This window comes from Bos grunniens, chromosome 5, assembly GCF_055505025.1.
Source record: "Bos grunniens cultivar Pamir isolate PY7600 chromosome 5, Bosgru_T2T1.0, whole genome shotgun sequence".
NCBI classification, from domain to species: domain Eukaryota; kingdom Metazoa; phylum Chordata; class Mammalia; order Artiodactyla; family Bovidae; genus Bos; species Bos grunniens.
This window is the reverse complement of record NC_141169.1, coordinates 31882650-31910500: the sequence shown is the minus strand read 5'-3', so window position 1 is coordinate 31910500 and position 27851 is coordinate 31882650. Positions and strand designations below refer to the sequence as shown.

Sequence of the window (27851 nt, the reverse complement as noted above, 5' to 3'; positions counted from 1 at the left end):
ACAGTCCCAACTTTAGTTAAATTTCTGGTCTGCCCATCTGATGAAGCTGGTCCTTCACCTTTTCCAGACGAATTTAACTCAGATGACCATTATATCTAATACTGTGGGCAGGAATCCCTTAGAAGAAAGGGAGTAGCCATCATAGTCAACAAAAGAGTCCGAAATGCAGTACTTGGATGCAATCTCAAAAACGACAGAATGATCTCTGTTCATTTCCAAGGCAAACCATTCAATATCATGGTAATCCAAGCCTGTGCCCCAACCAGTAAGGCTGAAGAAGCTGAGGTTGAATGGTTCTATGAAGACCTACAAGACCTTTTAGAATTAACACCCAAAAAAGATGTCCTTTTCATTATAGGGGACTGGAATGCAAAAGTAGGAAGTCAAGAAACACCAGGAGTAAAAGGCAAATTTGGCCTTGGAGTACAGAATGAAGCAGGGAAAAGGATAATAGAGTTTTGTGAAGAGAATGCACTGGTCATAACAAACACCCTCTTCCAAAAACACAAGAGAAGACTCTACACAAGGACATCACCAGATGGCCAACACCGAAATCAGATTGATTATACTCTTTACAGCCAACGATGGAGAAGCTCTATACAGTTAGCAAAAACAAGACTGCGAGCTGACTGTGGCTCAGATCATGAACTCCTTACTACCAAATTCAGACTTAAATTGAAGAAGTGGGGGAAACCACTAGACCATTCAGGTATGACCTAAATCAAATCCCTTATGATTATACAGTGGAAGTGAGAAATAGATTTAAGGGACTAGATCTGACAGACAGAGTGCCTGATGAACTATGAACGGAGGTTCGTGACACTGTACAGGAGACAGGGATCAAGACCATCCCCAAGAATAAGAAATGCAAAAAGGCAAAATGGCTGTCTGAGGAAGCCTTACAAATAGCTGTGAAAAGAAGAAAAGTGAAAAGCAAAGGAGAAAAGGAAAGACATAAGCATCTGAATGCAGAGTTCCAAAGAACAGCAAGGAGAGACAAGAAAGCCTTCCTCAGTGATCAGTGCAAAGAAATAGAGGAAAACAACAGACTGGGAAAGACTAGCGATCTCTTCAAGAAAATTAGAGATACCAAGGGAATATTTCATGCAAAGATGGGCTCGATAAAGGACAGAAATGGTATGGACCTAACAGAAGCAGAAGATATTAAGAAGAGGTGGCAAGAATACACAGAAGAACTGTACAAAAAAGCTCTTCACAACCCAGATAATCACGATGATATGATCACTCACCTAGAGCCAGACATCCTGGAATGTGAAGTCAAGTGGGCCTTAGAAAGCATCACTATGAACAAAGCTAGTGGAGGTGATGGAATTCCAGTTGAGCTATTTCAAATCCTAAAAGATGATGCTGTGAAAGTGCTGCACTCAATATACCAGCAAATTTGGAAAACTCAGCAGTGGCCACAGGACTGGAAAAGGTCAGTTTTCATTCCAGTCCCAAAGAAAGGCAATGCCAAAGAATGCTCAAACTACCACACAATTGCACTCATCTCACACACTAGTAAAGTAATGCTCCAAATTCTCCAAGCCAGGCTTCAGCAATATGTGAACCGTGAACTTCCAGATGTTCAAGCTGGTTTTAGAAAAGGCAGAGGAACCAGAGATCAAATTGCCAACATCTGCTGGATCATCAAAAAAGAAAGAGTTCCAGAAAAACATCTATTTCTGCTTTATTGACTATGCCAAAGCCTTTGACTGTGTGGATCACAATAAACTGTAGAAAATTCTGAAAGAGATGGGAATACCAGAGCACCTGACCTGCCTCTTTAGAAACCTATATGCGGGTCAGGAAGCAACAGTTAGAACTGGACATGGAATAGTCGACTGGTTCCAAATAGGAAAAGGAGTACGTCAAGGATGTATATTGTGTATATTGTGGCTGTATACTGCTTATTTAACTTCTATGCAGAGTACATCATGAGAAACACTGGGCTGAAAGAAGCACAGGCTGGAGTCAAGGTTGCTGGGAGAAATATCAATAACCTCCGATATGCAGATGACACCACCCTTATGGCAGAAAGTGAAGAGGAACTCAAAAGCCTCTTGATGAAAGTGAAAGAGGAGAGTGAAAAAGTTGGCTTAAAGCTCAACATTCAGAAAATGAAGATCATGGCATCCAGTCCCATCACTTCATGGCAAATAGATGGGGAAACAATGGAAACAGTTAGAGATTTTACTTTTGAGGGCTCAAAATCACTGCAGATGGTGATTGCAGCCATGAAATTAAGTCAATTACTCCTTGGAAGGAAAGTTATGACCAACCTAGGTAGCATGTTAAAAAGCAGAGACATTACTTTGCCAAAAAAGGTCCATCTAGTCAAGGCTATGGTTTTTCCAGTGGTCATGTATGGATGTGAGAGTTGGACTCAAAGAAAGCTAAGCGCTGAAGAATTGATGCTTTTGAACTGTGGTGTTGGAGAAGACTCTTGAGAGTCCCTTGGACTGCAAGGAGATCCAACCAGTCCATCCTAAAGATCAGTCCTGGGTGTTCATTAGAAGGACTAATGTTGAAACTGATACTCCAGTACTTTGGCCACCTGATACGAAGAGCTGACTCATCTGAAAAGACCCTGATGCTGGGAAAGATTGAAGGCAGGAGGAGAAGGGGACGATAGAGAATGAAATGGTTGGATGGCGTCACTGACTCAATGGACATGAGTTTGGAGTTGGTGATGGGCAGGTGGGTCTTGTGCGCTGCGGTTCATGGGGTTGCAAAGAGTTGGACATGACTGAGTGACTGAACTGAACTGAAGTGATGCCTTCCTGAGACTGTAACTGAAGCATATAATAAGGAGATGTGTGCGTTTAGTTGGTGGAATGGTCATTCAATCCTACCCTCCCATATACAACTGTGAACAGCGATTATTCTAAAACCTTGTAGACTTGGGGAAAAACATTTTGTCCCATAATTAGGGAAGGAATAGCATACGGTACCCCTGGGAGATGTGTCACATTGTGTTCAAATTCAGACTAAAATCATATGATGAATACCAAGTTATTTCCTGAGAGTTCGTTTTCATAAGTGTAAGAGAGGGATGTCCTGTTCACTGCTCGACAGGGCCTATATGTCCCTAAAAAGATTATGGCAGCTTCATTTGGGAGCTGCTCGTCTCTGAGACAAGACAAATATAGTCTGAATGCCAAAAGGCCCAGTGGGTATAGAGGTAAGAGGAGGGAATTAGAAGATATTGACAGTTTTCTAACCTCTCTAATGATACTTGTGACACTATATCTTGTATTATGTTGCTGTTGTTGTTGCTGCTCAGTCACTATGTCATGTCTGAGTCTTTGTGACCCCATGGACTGCAGCCCACCAGGACTCCCTGTCCTCCACCATCTCCCAGTGTTTGCCCAAGTCCATGTCCATTGAATCTTGTATTATAACTATTTATTAATGTTTGTAGTATACTAGTTTAGGTAAGCAGAGAAGGCAATGGCACCCCACTCCAGTACTCTTGCCTGGAAAATCCCATGGATGGAGGAGCCTGGTAGGCTGCAGTCCATGGGGTCGCTGAGTCAGACACGACTGAGCGACTTCACTTTCACTTTTCACTTTCATGCACTGGAGAAGGAAATGGCAACCCACTCCATTGTTCTTGCCTGGAGAATTCCAGGGACATGGGAGCCTTGTGGGCTACTGTCTATGGGGTCACACAGAGTCGGACACAACTGAAGTGACTTAGCAGCAGTTTAGGTAAGAGATGCTTTTAGTCAACTTTGGATCCCCTCCATAGCTCTTTAAATTATGCTAGGCGATCAATAAAACTCTGTTGAATTGAATTAATACAGAAAGTAATCTCCATCTTTGAGTTGTTATAAGTTCAGCCTCTCTATCCTCTTTAGTAGAGATGAAGGGGTCTGTGACCCATGGCCAGGTCTACCTACTCACCCTATTTCCTCCCTCTCCCACCAGGAAGAAAATACAGCCAGCCACTCAAAATCAGGCTTTTTATTCAGGACAAAAGTGGAATATGTACTGTTGCATTAAAAGTGCCATCAGGGACATCGAGCAAGGGTCAAAAGTCCAGAGCGCCATTCATGCACCCCTGGAGATTAGTCCTTACATGTCCATTGTCACTACAGGGCCCAGGGCTCAGAGACGAGTTAGCTTCAAGGGGGTACAAAGAAGCAAAACGAGGTAGCCACAGGGCAGAGGAGTTCCAGGAACAGAAAGAGGACAGAAGCAGCAAAGACAGCAGGTGTTCACAACTTCTCACAGAGCCACTGATCCAGCTTCTCAGAACAGAGTGCTTTATGGGCCAACCTGATCATGAAGAAGGAGACAAGGCAAATTACTGACAGGATCTTGGTTAGATTTACATCTAGCTTTATCCCCAGGAAGGCTGAGGTGGAAGACTGTGGGTGAAAATTACAGACAGACTTTCCTAGCCACATGGCTAGAGACACTGAGCCACTTAGTGGAGTAAGGTCCATTTTTTAAAACTCCAAGAAAATTGCGGGGCAGTGGTCAAAGGGCGTGCCTTAGGATGTAGGACTGAACAAGTAGAATTAGATGTTCAAGTCCTGGTGAAGGAAATCCTGGATCTCAGCCCTCTATTAGGGAACCCTAGGTAGGAAAATTGCTAACGGGAGTGAAGTAAGTGAAGCTTCAAAATTGGAAACCAGAGTCTGCTTGATGATTTTTGTTTTTAAGATTACATTCTAGCTTAAAAGACCAGGAAATAGAGAGAAAGGAGTATAGTGCTGGGACGAAAGGACTGAGAAGAAAGAGAGGAAAGATTAAGTGAAAAATAGAGAGGCGACTCACCAGTAGTTAATTCCTACTTTATCCAGAATCTTCTTGACACACATAATGTCATCAGTAAGATCATCATCCAGGAACTCTGGCAGGAGTTATAGGTGGAAAAAATGAGAGAGCTAAGTATTACCCAGAAGGATAATGAATTTCCCTCTTCTCTGGTTTTCTCTGAACTAGAGGCTTATGCCTGTTGCCTTCTGGGTGAGAAATTTAATACAGTAATGCCTATCCCTAGGTAAGGACTCCCTTCTCTTCTCTGGGGCAGCTCCTTAGGAATTATCAACTTCATCAACCAACTTAGTCTGAAAATACAGGGTATTATACATCAAGATCCCCAAACAGCTCAGGTCACCTACCCATGAACTTTAAGAAACTGTCTGGGGATTTAGTGTTAATGAAAAATTCTAAGAGCCTCTTACTCGGTATTATCAAGTCCCACAGTTAATTTGGAGTCCAAGACAGTGAAGCCAGAGGTGTGCTTCATACCAAAAAAAGAGGTTATCCCAGGAGTAGGTTTCAGAAAAACACAGGAACAGAGTAAAAAGAAGTTACTCACTGTCACAGGAGATGTTACAGATGTTGCTTGAGTGAGGGTTCTGATCGTCTTTGCACCAAATTTTATTATTTATCTGGAAGAGTCCATATTCTGTGCTGTCATTGTTTTGTACTATGGCTTGTGTGTCATAACCACTGGTATGAAACGTGGTACAGACCCCTGAAAGAAAGATGAAAAAGATATTTCACAAGGATGTTCATGTATAGCATAAATGAGGACCTGTATTCCCAGACCGAAAAAGGGTCTCCAACCAATCTCCAAATATGGCAGACCACAGAGTATCTTGATAAGGTGAAAAGAGTTCCAAAGGATCAGACAATGGGAAAAAGGAGAGATAGATAAATAAATGTAATAAAAGAGTAAACAAATAAGAGAATTGTTTGATAATTAAAAGTAGAGGGGAAAAAGAGGATGAAGAGAATGGAGGGAAAGAGTGAAGAGGATGAATTATGGGACAAAGCAAAATAGCAGGGAACTCACATTCAGGCAAACTGACACCTCCGTAGCCCTTCAAGTCTTTCAGCTCCCGGAACACCTCACATTTTGTTAACTGTTCAGCCTGGGTGGCATGGAATAGGATGCCTACCAGGAGCAGAGAGACAAAGGACATCATTTTGGTTACCCCCCAAGATCCTGAAATGGGATCACCACACTGCTCACCTCCTTTTATTTGTGGAAAAAGCCTCAGGGGCCCTGGCATCAAGCCTTACATCCAGGAAGAGGATGACGAGAGAGGCCAGTAAAACCAACAAAGAAACATTGAGCTTCCTTCAGTAATTTCACCCCACTTTTCCTTTCCTCCCCAGAATCTCTAGTCCATACTAGGTATTGTTACCTGCCCAAAGAGTGTTACAAACATGATCCTGTTTCCCATTTGGCTTTATTTATGCTGTTTCTGGTAGTGTTGGTTCTAGGAAGCAAGATGTGCCCAACCTACTTCAGGAACAAAGGGGGCCTCAGGGGTAATACAAGTGAAGCAATCAGAAAATGCACAAAGGGTCCACGGCCAACTCCTCCTTCCCCTTAGAGACATACAGAATATGGGAAAGGACTGTACATCATCATATGTCATGGCCCACTCAACCCAGGCATGAAACAAAAGAAGTGTCCCTTGATATCTTGGTTCCTTGTTGAGTGGTCAGGAGTAGAAACAGAATATGACCACAGAGACTGAGAATCACATATAACTTAGATCCAGAGACTTTCTATTTCACAAAAATGGAGAACTTGAAAAGTGTGTATGACAGTATCTAGCTGCCCTCTGAGATGCTATCAGCCTCCCCGTCCCCAACCACCAATACCACTAAATAGCCAGATACCACATTGTAAATCTAAAACTAACAACTTGCAATAAATGTGTTCATAAATATATAAGCTTGTAGACAGCCTCAGAGTAGGCCACAGAAGGTTAAAAAAGAGTGACCCAACCTTGTTGGGAAAGGTGGGAAAACTGGACTTTAAGCACTTTAATATTGGAGTAGTATCCACCTGGTAGTTCAGCTGGTGAAGAATCCACCTGAAATGCAGGAGACTCCAGTTCAATTCCTGGGACGGGAAGATCCCCTGGAGAAGGAATAGGCTACCCACTCCAGTATTCTTGGGCTTCCCTGGTGGCTCAGATGGTAAAGAATCTTTCTGCAATGCAGGAGACCCTGCATTGAACCTTCACTTCACTTCACCTCACAGGTGTATACTGTACTGTGCTGTGCTTAGTTGCTCAGTTGTGTTCGACTCTTTGCAATCCCATGGACTGTAGCTTACAAGGCTCCTCTGTCCATGGAATTTTCCAGGCAAGAGTACTAGAGTGGGTTGCCATTTCCTTCTCCAGGGGATCTTCCCAAGCCAGGGATCGAACCCAGATCACCCACATTGCAGGCAGACACTTTACCATCTGAGCCACCAGGGAAGCCCCACAATATACACCTAGAGCCTATAAAACAAGATTCTGAACCTGAGCTTTAAGATCAGTGTCCTGGAACATGTAGAGTTTAGGATACTAGTTCTAAATGGTTCCTTCAAATTGCTGGCATCAAGCTTCATGCTATATAACCAATATATTGGTTATATATTGGTTATAACAGCTATAACGAATAGCTGTTAGCTTCTTGTATGCCAGGGCTCATTCTCTCTACATCAGTCTCTAAAGCCTGATTTCTTATATTGCAGTGGGTACCCATCCTAAGTAAATAATTTAAGACTTCCAAACTAAAGGTATTCTAAACTTTTATATCCTACAACTCTTCAGAATCAGGGCAAACTCTTCCTCTTTTTTATCCTATATTCTGTATCATGGATTACACTATCAGTTCAGTTCAGTCACTCAGTAATGTCCAACTCTTTGCAACCCCATGGACTGCAGCACGCCAGGCTTCCCTGCCCATTACCAACTCCTGGAGCTTGCTCAAACTCATGTCCATCGAGTTGGTGATTCCATCCAACTCTTCCATCCTCTGTCATCCCTTCTCCTCCTGCCTTCAATCTTTCCCAGTATCAGGGTCTTATCACATGAGTCAGTTCTTCACATCAGGTGGCCAAAGTATTGGAGCTCCAACTTCAGCATCAGTCCTTCCAATGACCACCCAGGACTGATCTCCTTTAAGATGGACTGGTTGGATCTCCTTGCAGTCCAAGGGACTCTCAAGAGTCTTCTCCAACACCACAGTTCAAAAGCATCAATTCTTCAGCACTCAGCTTTCTTTATAGTCTAATTCTTACATCCATACATGACTACTGGAAAAACCATAGCCTTGACTAGACGGACCTTTGTTGGCAAAGTAATGTCTCTGCTTTTGAATATGCTATCTAGGTTGGTCATAACTTTTCTTCCAAGGAGTAAGCATCTTTTAATTTCATGGCTGCAGTCACCATCTGCAGTGATTTTGGAGCCCCAAAAAATAAAGTCTGACACTGTTTCCACTGTTTCCCCATCTATTTCCCATAAAGTGATGGGACCAGATGCCATGATCTTCGTTTTCTGAATGTTGAGCTTTAAGCCAACTTTTTCACTCTCCACTTTCACTTTCATCAAGAGGCTTTTGAGTTCCTCTTCACTTTCTGCCATAAGGGTGGTGTCATCTGCATATCTGAGCTTATTGATATTTCTCCCGGCAATCTTGATTCCAGCTTGTGTTTCTTCCAGCCCAGCGTTTCTCATGATGTACTTTGCATAGAAGTTAAATAAGCAGGGTGACAATATACAGCCTTGACGTACTCCTTTTCCTATTTGGAACCAGACTGTTGTTCCATGTCCAGTTCTAACTGTTGCTTCCTGACCTGCATATAGGTTTCTCAAGAGGCAGGTCAGGTGGTCTGGTATTCCCATCTCTTTCAGAATTTTCCCCAGTTTATTGTGATCCACACAGTCAAAGGCTTTGGCATAGTCAATAAAGCAAAAATAGATGTTTTTCTGGAACTCTCTTGCTTTTTCAATGATCCAGTGCATGTTGGCAATTTAATCTCTGGTTCCACTGTCTTTCCTAAAACCAGCTTGAACATCTGGAAGTTCACGGTTCACATATTGCTGAAGCCTGGCTTGGAGAATTTTGAGCATTACTTTACTAGTGTGTGAGATGAGTGCAATTGTGCTGTGGGTGTGACTGGTGATAGAAGCAAGGTCCAATGCTGTAAAGAGCAATATTGCATAGGAACCTGGAATGTCAGGTCCATGAATCAAGGCAAATTGGAAGTGGTCAAACAAGAGATGGCAAGAGTGAATGTCGACATTCTAGGAATCAGCGAACTAAAATGGACTGGAATGGGTGAATTTAACTCAGATGACCATTATATCTAATACTGTGGGCAGGAATCCCTTAGAAGAAATGGAGTAGCCATCATGGTCAACAAAAGAGTCCGAAATGCAGTACTTGGATGCAATCTCAAAAACGACAGAATGATCTCTGTTCATTTCCAAGACAAACCATTCAGTATCACAGTAATCCAAGTCTATGCCCCAACCAGTAATGCTGAAGAAGCTGAAGTTGAACGGTTCTATGAAGACCTACAAGACCTTTTAGAATTAACACCCCAAAAAGAGGTCCTTTTCATTATAGGGGACTGGAATGCAAAAGTAGGCAATCAAGAAACACCTGGAGTAACAGGCAAATTAGGCCTTGGAATACGGAATGAAGCAGGGCAAAGACTAATAGAGTTTTGCCAAGAAAATGCACTGGTCGTAGCAAACACCCTCTTCCAACAACACAAGAGAAGACTCTACACATGGACATTACCAGATGGTCAACACCGAAATCAGATTGATTATATTCTTTGCAGCCAAAGAAGGAGAAGCTCTATACAGTCAACAAAAACAAGACCAGGAGCTGACTGTGGCTCAGATCATGAACTCCTTATTGCCAAATTCAGACTTAAATTGAAGAAAGTAGGGAAAACCACTAGACCATTCAGGTATGACCTAAATCAAATCCCTTATGATTATACAGTGGAACTGAGAAATAGATTTAAGGGCCTAAATCTGATAGATAGAGTGCCTGAAGAACTATGGAATGAGGTTCATGACATTGTACAGGAGACAGGGATCAAGACCATCCCCATGGAAAAGAAATGCAAAAAAGCAAAATGGCTGTCTGAGGAGGCCTTACAAATAGCTGTGAAAAAAAGAGAAGCAAAAAGCAAAGGAGAAAAGGAAAGATATAAGCATCTGAATGCTGAGTTCCAAAGAATAGCAAGAAGAGATAAGAAAGCCTTCCTCAGCGATCAATGCAAAGAAATAGAGGAAAACAACAGAATGGGAAAGACTAGAGATCTCTTCAAGAAAATTAGAGATACCAAGGGGACATTTCATGCAAAGATGGGCTTGATAAAGGACAGAAATGGTATGGACCTAACAGAAGCAGAAGATATTAGGAAGAGGTGGCAAGAATACACGGAAGAACTGTACAAAAAAGATCTTCACGACCCAGATAATCACGATGGTGTGATCACTGACCTAGAGCCAGACATCCTGGAATGTGAAGTCAAGTGGGCCTTAGAAAGCATCACTACGAACAAAGCTAGTGGAGGTGATGGAATTCCAGTTGAGCTATTCCAAATGTTGAAAGATGATGCTGTGAAAGTGCTGCACTCAATATGCCAGCAAATTTGGAAAACTCAGCAGTGGCCACAGGACTGGAAAAGGTCAGTTTTCATTCCAATCCCAAAGAAAGGCAATGCCAAAGAATGCTCAAAGTGAAGGCCCTGAACACATCCTACTCTTATCAACAACCCTGCCCTTGAAGCATTGCAAAAAAAACCCTCACCAAATCTTCCCAGGTTGAGATATACAGTTTTGAGGGGCATGAGCCCATTGTGTCCTTCCTTTGCTTTGAAAAGCAATACAGCTATTATCTTCTACTTCACCCAAAACTCTGTCTCCAAGATTCAATTCAGTGCACAGAGACCAAGTTTTTGGCATCAGCACCATGAGTGAAATGAGTGTAGAGGATCTTGGTGTTCCAAGAGAGATGAGCAGAAAGTCCTAATATCAGAAGTGCTTCAACTGCATTTCTCCTCCATTCCATTCAGAGGCATTGGAAGAGTACATGGAGAATAGGAATAGAAATTCTAAGAGTACATGGAGAACAGGAATAGAAATTCTCTCACCCTAAGCAAGTATGATTGAAAATATGGTTGGGAGTGAGAGGATGACCTTGAACCATGTGGAAGAGGGATAGATGAGAAAATCTAGTCCTAAAGAATAGTCTTTTCAACAGAGGTACCTGGTGTAAAATGTCTCCTGCCCAGGGCTGTGGACTAAAAGTACCTGTAATAGAATAAAATGATGGGCCATGTGTCATGAATCACAGGGGCTTTCTTACACTTTCAGCCAAGTCAAGGTTTATGGCAGTGGCCTATTTGCCTATAATTCGGTAGTTTATATGCTTCTGCCCTTCCAAGAAGCAGCATACTAGGCAAGGAATCACAACTAAATGCAAAAAAGAAAAGAAATATACCCCAGGCAAGAGGAACCATTATTTCCTTAGAAATGTTTATAAAATAGCATATCTGGGTTGTCTGATAAAGAAGATAGGTATCTTTCGGAAACAATTACAAACTTTTCAGAGAAAGATGTCAGTTCTTAGAGATGGATCAAAGAAGAACAAACAACAATCTCAGCATTGAGGAAGTGTATGGAAAGACGTGAGCATTGCTGATGAAGGAAAGCCTCTGCCAAAATCTCTCCAGAGACACAGGGTGCTCTCTGTGCAGGCCAAGATCTGGCTCAAGCAAGTGAAGAGATATTTACAAGATGCTGGATTTTTCAGAAATACGTTAGGAAGCTATGCTCATTCCCTTGGATGCTTTTGAGGGTAAAATTTTGATGGCAAAAATCAAAGTTTCTCAAACCAGTCCTATGAAGGACTTCCAGAGATTGAGGAATCAGAAGCACCTTCTTCAAAACACATTTGGCAGCAGCCATCCGACACTGTGGTTTGTAGATGATTAGTAATTGATAGAGACCTCGGCCACCACTTGGAGGGAACACCCTGAGAGCCATAATAATATTGACCATTACTCCTTACTCCTTATGGGGGCTTCCCTGGTGGCCCAGACAGAAAGAATCTGACTGCTATGCAGGAGACCCATGTTCGATCCCTGGGTGGGGAAGATCCCCCAGAGAAGGGAATGACAACCCACTCTAGTATTCTTGCCTGAAGAATTCCATGGACAGAGGAGCCTTGCAAGCTACCGTCCATGGGGTTGCAAAAAGTCAGATAAGACTGAGCGACTAACACTCACACCTTACCATTAATATCCTCACCTTTTCCTGCTTCCTCCTATAATTAAGGTAAGTTATCACTAGGTGAAAAATAAAGTTAGATTTTAGAATTGAAACCCAAATTTAGACAAATTCCTAAATGAATTAGTTATTTAAAGCAAATAAAATTTGGGGAGTGAGTGTTTTTTCTGACTTAGTTCCTTTAGCATAATCAAGTTCCATCCATATTGTTGGACTGGCAGGATCTCTTCTTTTTTAAAGCTGAATAATATCCCATTGTGTACCTGATGCTATAGCAACATTATTTTTTTATTCTAATAAGTTATGCAAGTTTATATTCTGAAAACTATTTTTAAAATAAATTTCCTTTAGAATTTTTATCATTTCAAGTCTTACATTTAACTCTTTAATCTATTTTGAGTTAATATTTGTGAGTGGTATAAGATAGTCCAATTCACATTGTTTTGCATGTGAATATCCAGTTTTCTCAGCACCATTTATTAAGATACTATTGTTTCTCCATTGAGTAATCTTGACTCCCTTCTCAAAGATTAGTTGTGTATGCATTGGTTTATATTTGAGTTCTCTATTCTGTCCCATCAACCTGTATGTTTTTATGCCAGTACCATACTGTTTTGATTACTGTAGCCTTGTAACGTAGTTTGAGATAAGGAAGTGTGACACCTCCAGCTTTGTTCTTTCACTGGATAGCTTTTGTTATTCAAGATCTTTTGTAATTTCACACAATCTAGTTTCCCAACTAGGGATCAAATCCAGACCCCTTGCAGTGGATGCACAGAGTCCTAACCACTGGACCATCAGGGAATTCCCTCCCCTTCCATTTTTTAATGTGGTGAATAACACTAATTTTTGAGTATTAAACCAATCTTGCATTCCTGAAATAAACCACAGTTGGTCATAGCATATAAGCATATTTGAATATTGCTAGAATTAGTTTGCTAAAATTCTGTTAAGGACTTCTTTGTCTATGTTCACAATATACATTTGAGGCAAGAGGTAGATCTGCGCCCAGCCCCAGGGCGAGTAACTTTAATTCATTCCCTATGGACAGAAATTCCAAAACATCAATAGCAGAACAACTGAGACAGGAACACCAATACAGTATACTAATGCATATATATAGAATTTTAAAAGATGGTAATGATAACCCTGTATGCGAGACAGCAAAAGAGACAGAGATGTATAGAACAGTCTTTTGGACTCTGTGGGAGAGGGAGAGGGTTGGATGATTTGGGGGAATGGCATTGAAACATATATAATATCATATAAGAAACGAATCGCCAGTCCAGGTTCGATACAGGATGCTTGGGCTGGTGCACTGGGATGACCCGGAGGGATGGTATGGGAAGGGAGGTGGGAGGGGGGTTCAGGATGGGGAACACATGTACACCCGTGGCAGATGCATGTTGACGTGTGGCAGAACCAATACAATATTGTAAAGTAATTAGCCTCCAATTAAAATAAATAAATTTAAATTAAAAAAAAAAAAACAATTGAGAGAGGAGGCTGGACCTTGACCAGATAAAAGATAAGAGACCACATATTTCTCACTCTTGAAGTCAAGAAAACCTTCTCAACTAGAGAGTTTCTTGGAGGTCAAATTGGGAGTGAGGTCAAAGCTACCCATAGGCCATCTTGGTTGAGAGACGCACATGCACATATGGGAAGATCCTGAGATATACCAAATACAAGCAAATCAAAATGATAGCCAAAGGAAACTCAACAGAAATGCCCCATAAAAGTGATTCAAGCTACCACAAGGCATGATTCTCTGAGCCTACCTGCATGTCTACCCACACATACTATGCTCTTTTCCTTCTAGTAAGCACTTTACCTGTTTCACTACTTTCCATCTTTTTTTTTTTAATTTTATTTTATTTTTTAAACTTTACATAATTAGTTTTGCCAAATATCAAAATGAATCCGCCACAGGTATACATGTGTTCCCCATCCTGAACCCTCCTCCCTCCTCCCTCCCCATACCATCCCTCTGGGTCGTCCCAGTTCACTAGCCCCAAGCATCCAGTATTGTGCATCGAACCTGGACTGGCATCTCGTTTCATACATGATATTTTACACGTTTCAATGCCATTCTCCCAAATCTTCCCACCCTCTCCCTCTCCCACAGAGTCCATAAGACTGATCTATACATCAGTGTCTCTTTTGTTGTCTCGTACACAGCGTTATTGTTAGCATCTTTCTAAATTCCATATATGCATTAGTATACTGTACTGGTGTTTTTCTTTCTGGCTTACTTCACTCTGTATAATAGGCTCCAGTTTCATCCACCTCATTAGAACCGATTCAAATGTATTCTTTTAATGGCTGAGTAATACTCCATTGTGTATATGTACCACAGCTTTCTTATCCATTCATCTGCTGATGGACATCTAGGTTGCTTCCATGTCCTGGCTATTATAAACAGTGCTGCGATGAACATTGGGGTACACGTGTCTCTTTCCCTTCTGGTTTCCTCAGTATGTATGCCCTGCAGTGGGATTGCTGGATCATAAGGCAGTTCTATTTCCAGTTTCTTAAGGAATCTCCACACTGTTCTCCATAGTGGCTGTACTAGTTTGCATTCCCACCACCAGTGTAAGAGGGTTCCCTTTTCTCCACACCCTCTCCAGCATTTATTATTTGTAGACTTTTGGATCGCAGCCATTCTGACTGGTGTGAAATGGTACCTCATAGTGGTTTTGATTTGCATTTCTCTGATAATGAGTGATGTTGAGCATCTTTTCATGTGTTTGTTAGCCATCTGTATGTCTTCTCTGGAGAAATGTCTATTTAGTTCTTGGGCCCATTTTTTGATTGGGTCATTTATTTTTCTGGAGTTGAGCTGTAGGAGTTGCTTGTATATTTTTGAGATTAGTTGTTTGTCAGTTGCTTCATTTGCTATTATTTTCTCCCATTCTGAAGGCTGTCTTTTCACCTTGCTAATAGTTTCCTTTGATGTGCAGAAGCTTTTAAGGTTAATTAGGTCCCATTTGTTTATTTTTGCTTTTATTTCCAATATTCTGGAAGGTGGGTCATAGAGGACCCTGCTGTGATGTATGTCAGAGAGTGTTTTGCCTATGTTCTCCTCTAGGAGTTCTATAGTTTCTGGTCTTACATTTAGATCTTTAATCCATTTTGAGTTTATTTTTGTGTATGGTGTTAGAAAATGTTCTAGTTTCATTCTTTTACAAGTGGTTGACCAGATTTCCCAGCACCACTTGTTAAAGAGATTGTCTTTAATCTATTGTATATTCTTGCCTCCTTTGTCAAAGATAAGGTGTCCATATGTGCGTGGATTTATCTCTGGGCTTTCTATTTTGTTCCATTGATCTATGGGGAGAAAAATCAAATCAATAAAATTAGAAATGAAAATGGAGAGATCACAACAGACAACACAGAAATACAAAGGATCATAAGAGACTACTATCAACAATTATATGCCAATAAAATGGACAATGAGGAAGAAATGGACAAATTCTTAGAAAAGTACAACTTTCCAAAACTGGACCAGGAAGAAATAGAAAATCTTAACAGACCCATCACAAGCACGGAAATTGAAACTGTAATCAAAAATCTTCCAGCAAAAAAAAGCCCAGGTCCAGACGGCTTCACAGCTGAATTCTACCAAAAATTTAGAGAAGAGCTAACACCTATCCTGTTCAAACTCTTCCAGAAAATTGCAGAGGAAGGTAAACTTCCAGACTCATTCTATGAGGCCACCAGCACCCTAATACCAAAACCTGACAGAGATCCCACAAAAAAAGAAAACTACAGGCCAATATCACTGATGAACATAGACGCAAAAATCCTTAACAAAATTCTAGCAATCAGAATCCAACAACACATTAAAAAGATCATACACCATGACCAAGTGGGCTTTATCCCAGGGATGCAAGGATTCTTCAATATCCGCAAATCAATCAATGTTATACACCACATTAACAAATTGAAAAACAAAAACCATATGATTATCTCAATAGATGCAGAGAAAGCCTTTGACAAAATTCAACACCCATTTACGATAAAAACTCTCCAGAAAGCAGGAATAGAAGGAACATACCTCAACATAATAAAAGCTATATATGACAAACCCACAGCAAACATTATCCTCAATGGTGAAAAATTGAAAGCATTTCCTCTAAAGTCAGGAACAAGACAAGGGTGCCCACTTTCACCATTACTATTCAACATAGTTTTGGAAGTTTTGGCCACAGCAATCAGAGCAGAAAAAGAAATAAAAGGAATCCAAATTGGAAAAGAAGTAAAACTCTCACTATTTGCAGATGACATGATCCTCTACATAGAAAACCCTAAAGACTCCACCAGAAAATTACTAGAACTAATCAATGACTATAGTAAAGTTGCAGGATATAAAATCAACACACAGAAATCCCTTACATTCCTATACACTAATAATGAGAAAACAGAAAGAGAAATTAAGGAAACAATTCCATTCACCATTGCAACGGAAAGAATAAAATACTTAGGAATATATCTACCTAAAGAAACTAAAGACCTATATATAGAAAACTATAAAACACTGGTGAAAGAAATCAAAGAGGACACTAATGGATGGAGAAATATACCATGTTCATGGATTGGAAGAATCAATATAGTGAAAATGAGTATACTACCCAAAGCAATTTGTAGATTCAATGCAATCCCTATCAAGCTACCAACAGTATTCTTCACAGAGCTAGAACAAATAATTTCACAATTTGTATGGAAATACAAAAAACCTCAAATAGCCAAAGCGATCTTGAGAAAGAAGAATGGAACTGGAGGAATCAACCTACCTGACTTCAGGCTCTACTACAAAGCCACAGTTATCAAGACAGTATGGTACTGGCGCAAAGACAGAAATATAGATCAATGGAACTACTTTCCATCTTTGTGGGAATTTTTTTCTGCAGGGCCAGGGCCTTGTCACTGGCCACAAGTCTAGGAGTTTGGATTCAGCTCTCTCACTGCTACAACCTGACCTCAATCTCTGGCCAGAATCAAAACCCTGCTTTAAGCTGCTGCAGGCTGAGGCCATCCAAGATCTCATTGATCTGTGATTTTCTTCTTTTATAATATCTCTATTGGGTTTTGATGTTAGGATTATTCTGGTCCCACAAAACAAGTTATAAAATGTTCCCTCCTCCTCTAGTTTCTGAGAGAGTTTCTTAAAGTTTTATAGAATTCACTGCAGCACATCTGGCTTCCCTCTCCTTCACCTTCTCCCAGAGCTTGCTCGAACTCATTGTCCATTGAGTTGGTGATTGAGGGTGGAGGAGAAGGGGATGACAGAGGATAAGATGGTTTGATGGCATCACCAACTCAATGGACATGCTGCAGTCCATGGGGTCACAAAGAGTCAGACATGACTGAGCAACTGAACAACAAAATTAATTCTTGTGCCAATTTTGGTAATTGGTATCTTTCAAATAATTTGCCTATTTCATTTGTCAAGTTTATTGGCATGTTTGTTCATAATACTGTCTTTTTACTCTGTTAATATTTGTAGGGTCGGCAGTGATATCTCTTCTTTCACATCAATGTGTGTTTGTGCTCAGTTGCTCAGTCATGTCCAACTCTTTGCAGTCCCATGGACCATAGCCCACCAGGCTCCTGTGTCCATGGAAGTTTCCAGGCAAGTATACTGGAGTGGGTTGCCACTTCCTATTCCAGGGCACCTTCCTGACCCAGGGATCGAATCTGTGTCTCTTGCATCTCCTGCATTTACAGGTAAATTCTTTATCACTAGTGCCACCTCATATTAATAATTTGTGCTTAATCTGTTTTTTAATCATCTAAAAGAATATTTATCAATTTTATTGGTTTGTCAAAGATGTAATTTGGTTTTATTTGTTTTTTTGGTATTATTGGTTCTTTTTGTATTTCATTGTTTTCCATTATTTCATTTTGTATTCCATTATTTCCTTTGTTCTGTTTCTTTGAGATTACCTTGCTCTTCTTTATCTAGCTTCTCAAGGTGGAAGCTTAGATTACTGATTTTAAAATTTTATATTTTCCTATATAGCCATTTAAAAATATAAAGTTCCTTCTATGGTGGCTCAGGTGGCAAAGAATCAGCCTGCAATGCAGGAGATTCAGGTTCAATCCCTGGGTCAGGAAGATCCCCTGGAGAAGAGAATGGCTACCCACTCCGGTATTCTTGCCTGGAGAATTCCATGGACAGAGGAATCTCTCAGGCTACAGTCCACGAGGTTGCAAAGAGTTAGACATGACTGAGAAACTAACACTTTCACTTTTCATATAGCCATTTAAAGATATAAATTTTCTTCTAAGCACTGCTTTAGCTGTATCACACAAATTTTTATATATTCTAATTTCCCTTGTGATTTCTTCCTTTACATTTCAGTTGTTGAACAGTATGTTGCTGTAATTAATAATACTGTACTGAATACTTGAAAGTTGCTAAGAGAATAGATATTAAAAATTCTCCTGGGGACTCCCTGGTGATCCAGTGGTTAAGAACCTGCCTTACAAGGGACACCAGTTTGATCCCTGGTCCAGGGAGCTACACATGCTGTGGAGCAACTAAGCACGAGTGCTCCGACTACTGAGCCTATGCTCTGGAGCCCACAAGTCACAACTACTGAGCCCATGCACTGCAACTACTGAAGCCTGGGTGACTAAGAGCCTGTGGTCCCCAGCAAGAGAAGCCACCACAAGGAGAAGCTCACGCACCACAATGAACAGCAACCCCTGCTCCCCACAACTAGAGAAAGTCCACAACAAAGAACCAGTGCAGCCAAAGACAAAGAAAGAAAGAAAGAAACTTAATTGTAATAAATAAATAAAATAAAAGTTCTCATGACACAAAAAAATTCTGCAATTGTGTTTGGTGATGGATGTTAACTAGATTACCATGGTGCTCATTTTGCAATATATTCAAATGTCAAATTATTATGTTGAATACCTGAAACTAATATAATGCTATATGCCAATTATATCTCAAATTTTTAAGTATGTTGTTTAAATTCTCAATATTTAGAGCTGTTTCTAGATATTTTAACCCTATTGATTTGTTAATTTACATTCCCTGTGGTCAAAGAAAAGGTATCTTTTATATTGTATATCCAGTAACATAGATTTATAATTACGTTTTATGCTTTTGTACTTTAAGTTCTATACCAACTTTGAATGTGATTTACATGCCTACATTACAATACTGTAGGATTCTATGTTTGTCCATATATTTACCTTTACCAGAGTGTTTTATACTTTGGAATGGTCTTGTATTGCTGTTTATCATCCTTTGGTTTCAACTTGAAGGAACTTCTTCAGTATTTCTTGTAGGGCAGGTCTGCTGCTGCTGCTGCTGCTAAGTCGCTTCAGTTGTTTCCAACTCTGTGCGACCCCATAGACGGCAGCCCAATGGGCTCCCCCGTCCCTGGGACTCTCCAGGCAAGAACACTGAAGTGGGTTGCCATTTCCTTCTCCAATGCATGAAAGTGAAAAGTGAAAGTGAAAGTCACTCAGTTGTGTCCGACTCTTCACGACCCCATGGACTGCAGCCCACCAGGCTCCTCTGTCCATGGGATTTTCCAGGCAAGAGTACTGGAGTGGGGTGCCATCACCTTCTCTGGTAGGGCAGGTCTAGTGGTAATGAATTTCTTCAGTTTTTGTTTATCTGGGGAACTCTTAATTTCTCCATTTTTGAAGGACATTTTTGCTTGATACAGTATTCTGGTTAGCAGGTTTTTTCTTTTAACACTTGAAATATATCATCCCACTTCCTCTGTCCTGCAAGGTGTCTGCTGAGAAATTGGATGATAATCTACTAAGAGCCCCCTTGTAAGTGACAAGTCACTTTCCTCAAACTAGTTTTAAGATACTCTCTTTGTGACTTTTGACAGTTTGATTATAGTGTATTTTAATGTAGGTCTCTTTAGTTTGATCCTACTGGAGTTTTTTTGAGCTTCTTGAAGTTGTATGTCCAAATCTCTCCTCAGATCTAGAAAGTTTTCACCTATTATTTCTTCATATATGCTCTCTGCCCCTTTCTCTCTTTTTCCTCCTTCTGTGACTCCCATAATGCATATGTTTCTTTGCATGATGGCATCCCATGAGGCTATCTTCATGTTTCTTCTCTCCTTTTTCTTTCAGCTCCTCTGCCCCAGTAGTTTCAAAAATCCTAAATTTGCTGAATCATTCTTCTGCCTGGTAAAGTCTGCTGTTGATGCCCTATATTACATTAGTCAATCCAGTTATTACATTTTTCAGTTGCAGAATTTTGGTTTGGTTTTTCTTCTTTATATATATATATATTTTTTTTTAATTTTGAAAGTATGACACTCATTTATAGAAGACATGGAAAATACAAAACAAGGTTATATATAGTTCCACTATATATTACAATTATTTTTTAAGTAGCTCAACAGAGGATGAGATGGCTGGATGGCATCACTGACTCAAGGGACATGAGTCTGAGTAAACTCTAGGAGTTGGTGATGGACAGGGAGGCCTGGCATGCTGCAATTCATGGGGTCGCAAAGAGTCGGACATGACTGAGCAACTGAACTGAACTGAACTGAAATTAAGATTTTTAGTTGAAGTTTCAATATCAAACTCTCAAAAATTAATAGAATGAATATACAGAGAAGTAGGAGGATATACTAGACCTGAAAAGCAGTATGACCAATTCAGCATAATTAAGATTTATACAATTTTCACACAATAGTAGGATACAAATTCCATTCATGTTCCCATAGACTATAAACTAGTAGACACTGAAACATATCCAGGGACATAAAACAAGATGAAAAAATTCATTGTCTAAAGGTATTGAAATCATGCACAGTCCATTCTCTTATCACAGTGGAATTAAGTTAGAAATCAATATAAAAATATATCTGAAAATAACCCACATATTTTTAAGTGCAATGTGACATTTACCAAGAGAGATTTTCGACTTGGCCATCAAAAGCCTCTATACAGTTAGACTGAAAAAAGCATAGAAGGTGATTGCAGAGAAGAAAGCATTTAAATGAGAAGTTAATAATAAATTAATATTAAAGATACTTTACCATAAGGGTGGTGTCATCTGTGTATCTGAGGTATTTGATATTTCTCCCAGCAATCTTTATTCCAGTTTGTGCTTCATCCAGCCCAGCACTTCTCATGATGTACTCTGCATATAAGTTAAATAAGCAGGGTGACAATAAACAGCCTTGATGTGCTTCTTTCCCTATTTGGAACCAGTCTGTTGTTTCATGCCCGGTTCTAACTGTTGCTTCTTGACCTCCATACAGATTTTTCAGGAGGCAGGTCAGGTGGTCTGGTATTCCCATCTCTTTCAGAATTTTCCACAGTTTGTTGCAATCCACACAGTCAAAGGCTTTGGCATAGTCAATAAAGCAAAAGTAGATATTTTAATAGAACTCTCTTGCTTTTTTGATGATCCAATGGATGTTGGCAATTTGATCTCTGGTTCCTCTGTCTTTTCTAAATCCAGCTTGAACATCTGGAAGTTCACAGTTCATGTACTGTTGAAGCCTTGCTTGGAGAATTTTGAGCTTTACTTTGCTAGCCTGTGTTGCTGCTGCTACTGCTAAGTCACTTCAGTCATGTCCGACTCTGTACGACCCCATAGACGGCAGCCCATCAGGTTCTCCCATCCCTGGGATTCTCCAGGCAAGAATACTGAAGTGGGTTTCCATTTCCTTCTCCAATGCTTGAAAGTGAAAAGTGAAAGTGAAGTCACTCAGTCCTGTCCGACTCTTCGTGACCCCATGAACTGCAATCCACCAGGCTCCTCCATCCATGGGATTTTCCAGGCAAGAGTACTGGAGTGGGTTGCCATTGAGATGAGTGCAATTGTGCAGTAGTTTGAACATTCTTTGGCATTGCCTTTCCCAGGTTGGAACGAAAACTGATTTTTTCCAGTCCTATGGCCACTGCTGAGTTTTCCAAATTTGCTGACATATTGAGTGCAGCACTTTCACAGCATCATCTTTTAGGATTTGAAATAGCTCAACTAAAATTCCATCACCTCCACTAGCTATATGAAGAAGACATACAGATGGATAACAAACACCTGAAAAGATGCTCAACATTGCTCATTATTAGAGTAATGCAAATCAAAACTACAATGAGATATCACCTCACACTGGTCAGAACGGCCATTATCAAAAATCTACAAACAATAAATGCTGGAGAGGGTGTGAAGGAAATGGAAACCTCTTGCACTGTTGGTAGGAGTATAAATTGACACCGCCACTATGGAAGACGATATGGAGATTCCTTGAAAAACTAGGAATAAAACCACCATATGACCCAGCAATCCCACTCCTAGGCATATATCCTGAGGAAACCAAAATTGAAAAAGACATATGTACCCCAATGTTCATTTCAGCACTATTTACAATAGCTAGAACATGGAAGCAACCTAGATGTCCATTGAAAGATGAATGGATAAAGAAGTTGTGGCACGTATATACAATGGAATATTACTTAGCCATAAAAAGGAATGCATTTGAGTCAGTTCTAAAGAGATGCATGAACCTAGAACCTATTATACAGAGTGAAGTACGTCAGAAAGAGAAAGAGAAATATCATATACCAACACATACATTTGGAATCTAGAAAGATGGTACTGAGGAAATTATTTGCAGGGCAGCAATGGAGACACAGACATAGAGAACAGACTTATGGACACGGTGGGGAGAGGGGACGAGAGAGTGAGATGTACGGAGACAGTAACATGGGAACTTACACAACCACATGTAAAATAGATGGCCAGTGGGAATTTGCTGTATGCCTCAGGGAACTCAAACAGGGGCTCTATATCAACCTAGAGAGGTGGGATGGGGATGCAGATGGGAGGGAGGCTCGGGAGAGAAGGGACATGGCTGTACCTATGGCTGATTCTTGTTGATGTTTGACAGACAAAAATGAAATTTTTTAAAGCAATTATCCTTTAATTAAATAAATTTAAAATAATAAACATGTATTTTAAATTAAAATAAGAAAAATCACATTGTAAAAATAAATAAATAAATAAAGTGGCCAAAAAAAAAAGAAAGAAAAGAAAATCTTCCAGAACAGAAAAAAAAAACAATTATCATTCAATTAAAAAATAAATTAATTAAAAAACAAGGGATTCCCTGGTGGTCTGTCCAGCGGTTAAGACTCCAGGTTCCCAATGCAGGGGCCCTAGGTTTGATCCCTGGTCAGGAAATTAAATCCCACATGCTGCAACTAAGAACTGGCACAGCCAAATAAATAATTTTTTTTAAATCACTAAGATAATAAATTTTCTAGACCCTTAGCAGTAATAATAGATGTCAAAATACAAGGAATTATATCAAAGTTTTGAATGAATATATGTTAGAAATCAGGCATTCTCTTCATACTAAGTCAAACAAGTAAGAATCAAAATGTCATAAATTTTTTTAACTAGGCAAAAATTCATAAATTCTCTAAATGGTTCTTCCTTACAATTTCTCTTTGTTGATATTTGTGTTTTGTTCATGTATCATTTTCCTGCTTTCATTTTAATTGTCTCTCAGTGTTCTCTTTTAATTCATGAACATCTTATAATTATTTTGAATTCTTTGGTCATTCATATATTGTCATTTCTTTAGGGTTGGTTTCTGGAGTTTTAATCTGTTCCTTTAGATAGGCAATATTTTTCTGTTTCTTTGTGTGTGTTGTTTTCTGTTAGGACTTCAGCATTTGAAAACTCAGCTACCTCTCTTAGTTTTTGTGGTCTGGTTTCCTCAGGGAGGACTTTCTCCAATAAGCTGGAGAATCTGGAGACCTCTCAAGCCTTTTCTGCACATATGTCACCTCCTAATTAAGAAGTTTACCAGTTCTCCCTAAGATCTCCTCTTTGTGTTTGCAATACTCTAATTTTTCTGAAGGAGAAGGCGATGGCACCCCACTCCAGTACTCTTGCCTGGAAAATCCCATGGAAGGAGGAGCCTGGTAGGCTGCAGTCCATGGGGTCGCTAAGAGTCGGACACGACTGAGCGACTACACTTTCACTTTTCACTTTCATGCATTGGAGAAGGAAATGGCAACCCACTCCAGTGTTCTTGCCTGGAGAATCCCAGGAACGGAGGAGCCTGGGGGGAGGCCGTCTATGGGGTCACATAGAGTCGGACGCGACTGAATCGACTTAGCAGCAGCAGCAGCAGCAGCAGCAGCAGCAGCGTCTCTGACACTGTAGAAAGTTGCGGTACTGGAGTTCCACCTAGTGTCTCTCTGTGGCACTGCAAACTGGTGCTAGACCAAGCCACCTTGTTTGCCTCTGTTCTCGATGACCCTCCAATCTGATATCCCATTCTTCTCAGTGCTTAGATTCAGACAAGACAGAAACAAGTCCCTTGGCAGCACCACAAAAACTCAGAATATTATATACATTTCACTTCATTCCTTCCCAAGGAAGAATTCAGGAGTTAGAAATTTCCTTAATTATGCCAAGCCATGCTGAGGGAAAGTGCTCTGGTGAATGAATGCAAAGAATCTTCCTGCCAGGCTTCATGCTTGCATTGGGAGCAGAAATCTTTCTCTCTCTATCTCCCTCTTTCTCTCTTTTTTTAAACACAAAATTGCCTTTACCACTTTCGGGCCAAAAATAGAAGTATGTATTTTCTTTTACTCCTGTTTCGGGCCTGCTGGCCTCAAAAGATGAGAGACAACAGTTTGTACCCAATTTTAGGAATGGGCACATCTAAATGGCATAACCTTTCAAATCTGAGGATTTCACTTTCACAAAATTACAAATGGCTTATTTCTACAGACATCCACAATTCCTCTGATACAAGAAATGAAGAATGGAAGATACATTTCTTCGGAACCATTTGGAGAGCAGTTTGGTGCCACTGTCCCGACTCAGGGCAATTTTGTCTCCAGCTGTGACTGAAAGCCTGCCAGCTAGTCTCATGGAATCACCAGGAGGAGAGCTGAGGAAGGATATTTTACCCATTTAACAAACCTTAGGAGTACCAGGGTGTCCCATCGCATTGGAGCCTGCCACGCTTTAATGAAGTACAGCACTGGATTGTCCCTGTTTACATTGTTTCAGTTTGCTATTTTATTGAAAGAGGAAGAGGACAGCCAGTTAGTAGCTGAAGCTGAAAGAAGAATCTGAACTCCCAAAATCTAACAGGAAGATCCCTCTCCCAGGAATTTCTTAACTGGATTCTAGATTTCTCACAGAGGCAATTGGTTCATATGTTGTTAAATCCTTGTCTCCAGGGGCAAAGGAGTTACTGAGGTTTCCTGTTAGGCCATCTTGCTAATGTCTTTTATTGCCTCATTTTTCTCTGCCTAATGGTCACATTTCTCTGCTTCTTTGCATTTCTAATAATTGTTTTATTAGATGCTGGACGTTAAGGGTGTTCTGTTATTGAGCATCTGAATTGTATTGCCTTCCTTTAAAGAGTTTTGGCTTTGTACTGCTAGACAGTGAGGATACTTAAGATTCAGTTTAATCTATTGAGATTTGTTTTTATGTTTTGTTAGAACAGGTCAGTTGCACTCACTTCACATACTACCAAGATTATGCTCAAAATCCTTCAAGGTAGGCTTTAGCAGTACGTGAACCAAGAACTTCCAAATGTATAAGCTGAATTTAGAAAAGGCAGAGGAATCAGAGATCAAACTGCCAACATTCACTGGATCATGGAGAAAGCAAGAGAGTTCCAGAAAAACATTACTTCTGCTTCATTGACTATGCTAAAGTCTTGGACTATGTGGATCACAACAAACTGTGAAAAATTCTTAGAAATAGGAAAACCAGACCACCTTACCTATCTCCTGAGAAACCCGTATGCAGGTCGAGAAGCAACAGTTAGAACCAAACATGGAACAACAGACTGGTTCAAACTTAGGAAAACAGTATGACAAGGCTGTATATTGTCACCTTGTCTATTTAATTTATATGCAGAATACTGGATGAATCACAAGTTGGAATCAAGATTGCTGGAAGAAATAACTTCAGATATGCAGATGATACCATTCTAATAGCAGAAAGTGAAGAGGAATTAAAGAGCGTCTTGATGAGGGTGAAAGAGGAGAGAGAAAAGCTGGCTCAACATTAAAAGAAATTAAACATTAAACTTAACATTAAAAAAAAAAACTCAGATCATGGCATCTGGTCCCATCACTTCATGGCAAATAGAAGGGGGAAAAAGTGGAAGCAGGAACAGACTTTATTTTCTTGGTCTCCAAAAGAGATGTTGACTGCAGCCAAAAAATTAAAAAATACTTGCTCTTTGGAAGAAAACCTATGACAAACCTAAACAGCATATTAAAAAGCAGAGATATCACTTTGCCAGCAAAGGTCCATTTAATCAAAGCTATGGTTTTTCCAGTAGTCATGTATGGATGTGAGAGTTGGACTATAAAGAAACCTGAGCGCTGAAGAATTGATGCTTTTGAACTGTGGTGTTGGAGAAGACTCTTGAGAGTCCCTTGGACTGCAAGGAGATCCAACCAGTCCATCCTAAAGGAAATCAGTCCTGAATATTCATTGGAAGGACTGATGTTGAAGCTAAAACTCCAATACTTTGGCCACCTGATGCAAAGAACTGACTCATTTGAAAAGACCCTGATGCTGGGAAAGATTGAAGGCAGGAGGAGAAGGGGACTACAGAAGATGAGATGGTTAGATGGCATCACCAACTAGATGGACACAAGTTTGAGCAAGCTCCAGAAGTTGATGATGGGCAGGGAGGCCTGGCGTACTGCAGTCCATGAGGTCGCAGAGTCAGACACGACCAAGTGACTGAACTGAACCCCTGAGAGAAGGGAAATGATTGAAGTGAACTATACGACCACCATGACTTTCTGCCTTTCCAGACTCAAGATCAAAGAAGGGGCAAGGCATGATTATCTCACTGAGTTGAAGAGACAGAGATCAGCATTGGGGGAAGCAGAAATTGTCTGAATTTGTAGGCAGAAGAGGAGGGAGACATGCAGAAAAAGAATTCTAGAAACCTGTATATGGATAGCCACAAGACTTTAGCTGAGTATTATTAGAAGTATAGATTGAGTAACTACTGGAATTCATACAGAGTTGGAGATATTTAAGGTCCAATCAACCAGAGTGGAGACATCTTATTGAAAACTGGGAGCATTCAATAGAACCTCAGAAAGACTACACTTTAGAAATAGGATAAAATTAGCCCAAGAATAAAGGTTAAATCTTTACCTGCTCTGTTGTTTTTCAGTCACGAAGTCATATCTGACTCTGTGACCCCATGGACTGCAACACACCAGGTTCCTCTGTCCTCCACCATCTCCAAGAGTTTGCTCAAATTCATGTCCACTGAGTCAGTGATGCTATCTAGACATCTCATCCTGCCGTCCCCTTCTCCTTTTGCCCTCAGTATTTCCCAGCATCAGGATCTTTTCCAAAGACTAGGTTTTTCACATCAGGTGGCCAAAGTATTGGCACTTCAGCTTCAGCATCAGTCCTTCCAACGAATATTCAGGATTGATCTTCTTTTTAATATGCTGTCTAGGTTGGTCATAGCTTTTCTCCCAAGGAGCAAGCATCTTTTAATTTCATGGCTGCAGTCACCATCTGCAGTGATTTTGGAGCCCAGAAAAATAGTCTCTCACTGTTTCTCTTGGGGGTTACACTCCTGTGTTATGTTTTCCAATAGCTATTAACAGATACTTCACATATTGTGTCAATTATGTGATTGTTTACATTAGGAGAGCTAACCTGGTGCCAGTCTACTCCTTAATAGGTGGAAGCTGAAGACACAACCTCATTGTTAACTTTCTGAAGTCTTTACTGTCCTTTAAATTCTAGTT

The 27851-nt window shown here is 40.3% G+C and overlaps 1 protein-coding gene across 1 annotated transcript; it reads right to left on the bottom strand.

The window, feature by feature from the left end:
* Positions 1 to 3954: 3954 nt before the first annotated feature.
* Positions 3955 to 5983, bottom strand: LALBA (lactalbumin alpha). Its single transcript, XM_086399715.1, has 4 exons — positions 5816 to 5983; positions 5336 to 5494; positions 4789 to 4864; positions 3955 to 4284 (listed from the first exon to the last, which is right to left on the bottom strand). Exons 1-4 carry the CDS (start codon positions 5946 to 5948, stop codon positions 4224 to 4226), a joined length of 429 nt encoding a protein of 142 aa, XP_086255841.1. The 5' UTR covers positions 5949 to 5983; the 3' UTR covers positions 3955 to 4223.
* Between the last annotated feature and the right edge of the window lie 21868 nt (positions 5984 to 27851).

Excerpts from the sequence above, each read along its gene's own strand:
- LALBA (XM_086399715.1), bottom strand. The coding sequence starts at position 5,948 with ATGATGTCCTTTGTCTCTCTGCTCCTGGTAGGCATCCTATTCCATGCC. Across the intron at positions 5,495-5,815 it reads AGGTGTCAGTTTGCCTGAAT|GGGTCTGTACCACGTTTCAT; the intron begins GTGAGTTCCCTG and ends TCTTTCTTTCAG. Across the intron at positions 4,285-4,788 it reads AAAGTAGGAATTAACTACTG|GTTGGCCCATAAAGCACTCT; the intron begins GTGAGTCGCCTC and ends CTTCATGATCAG.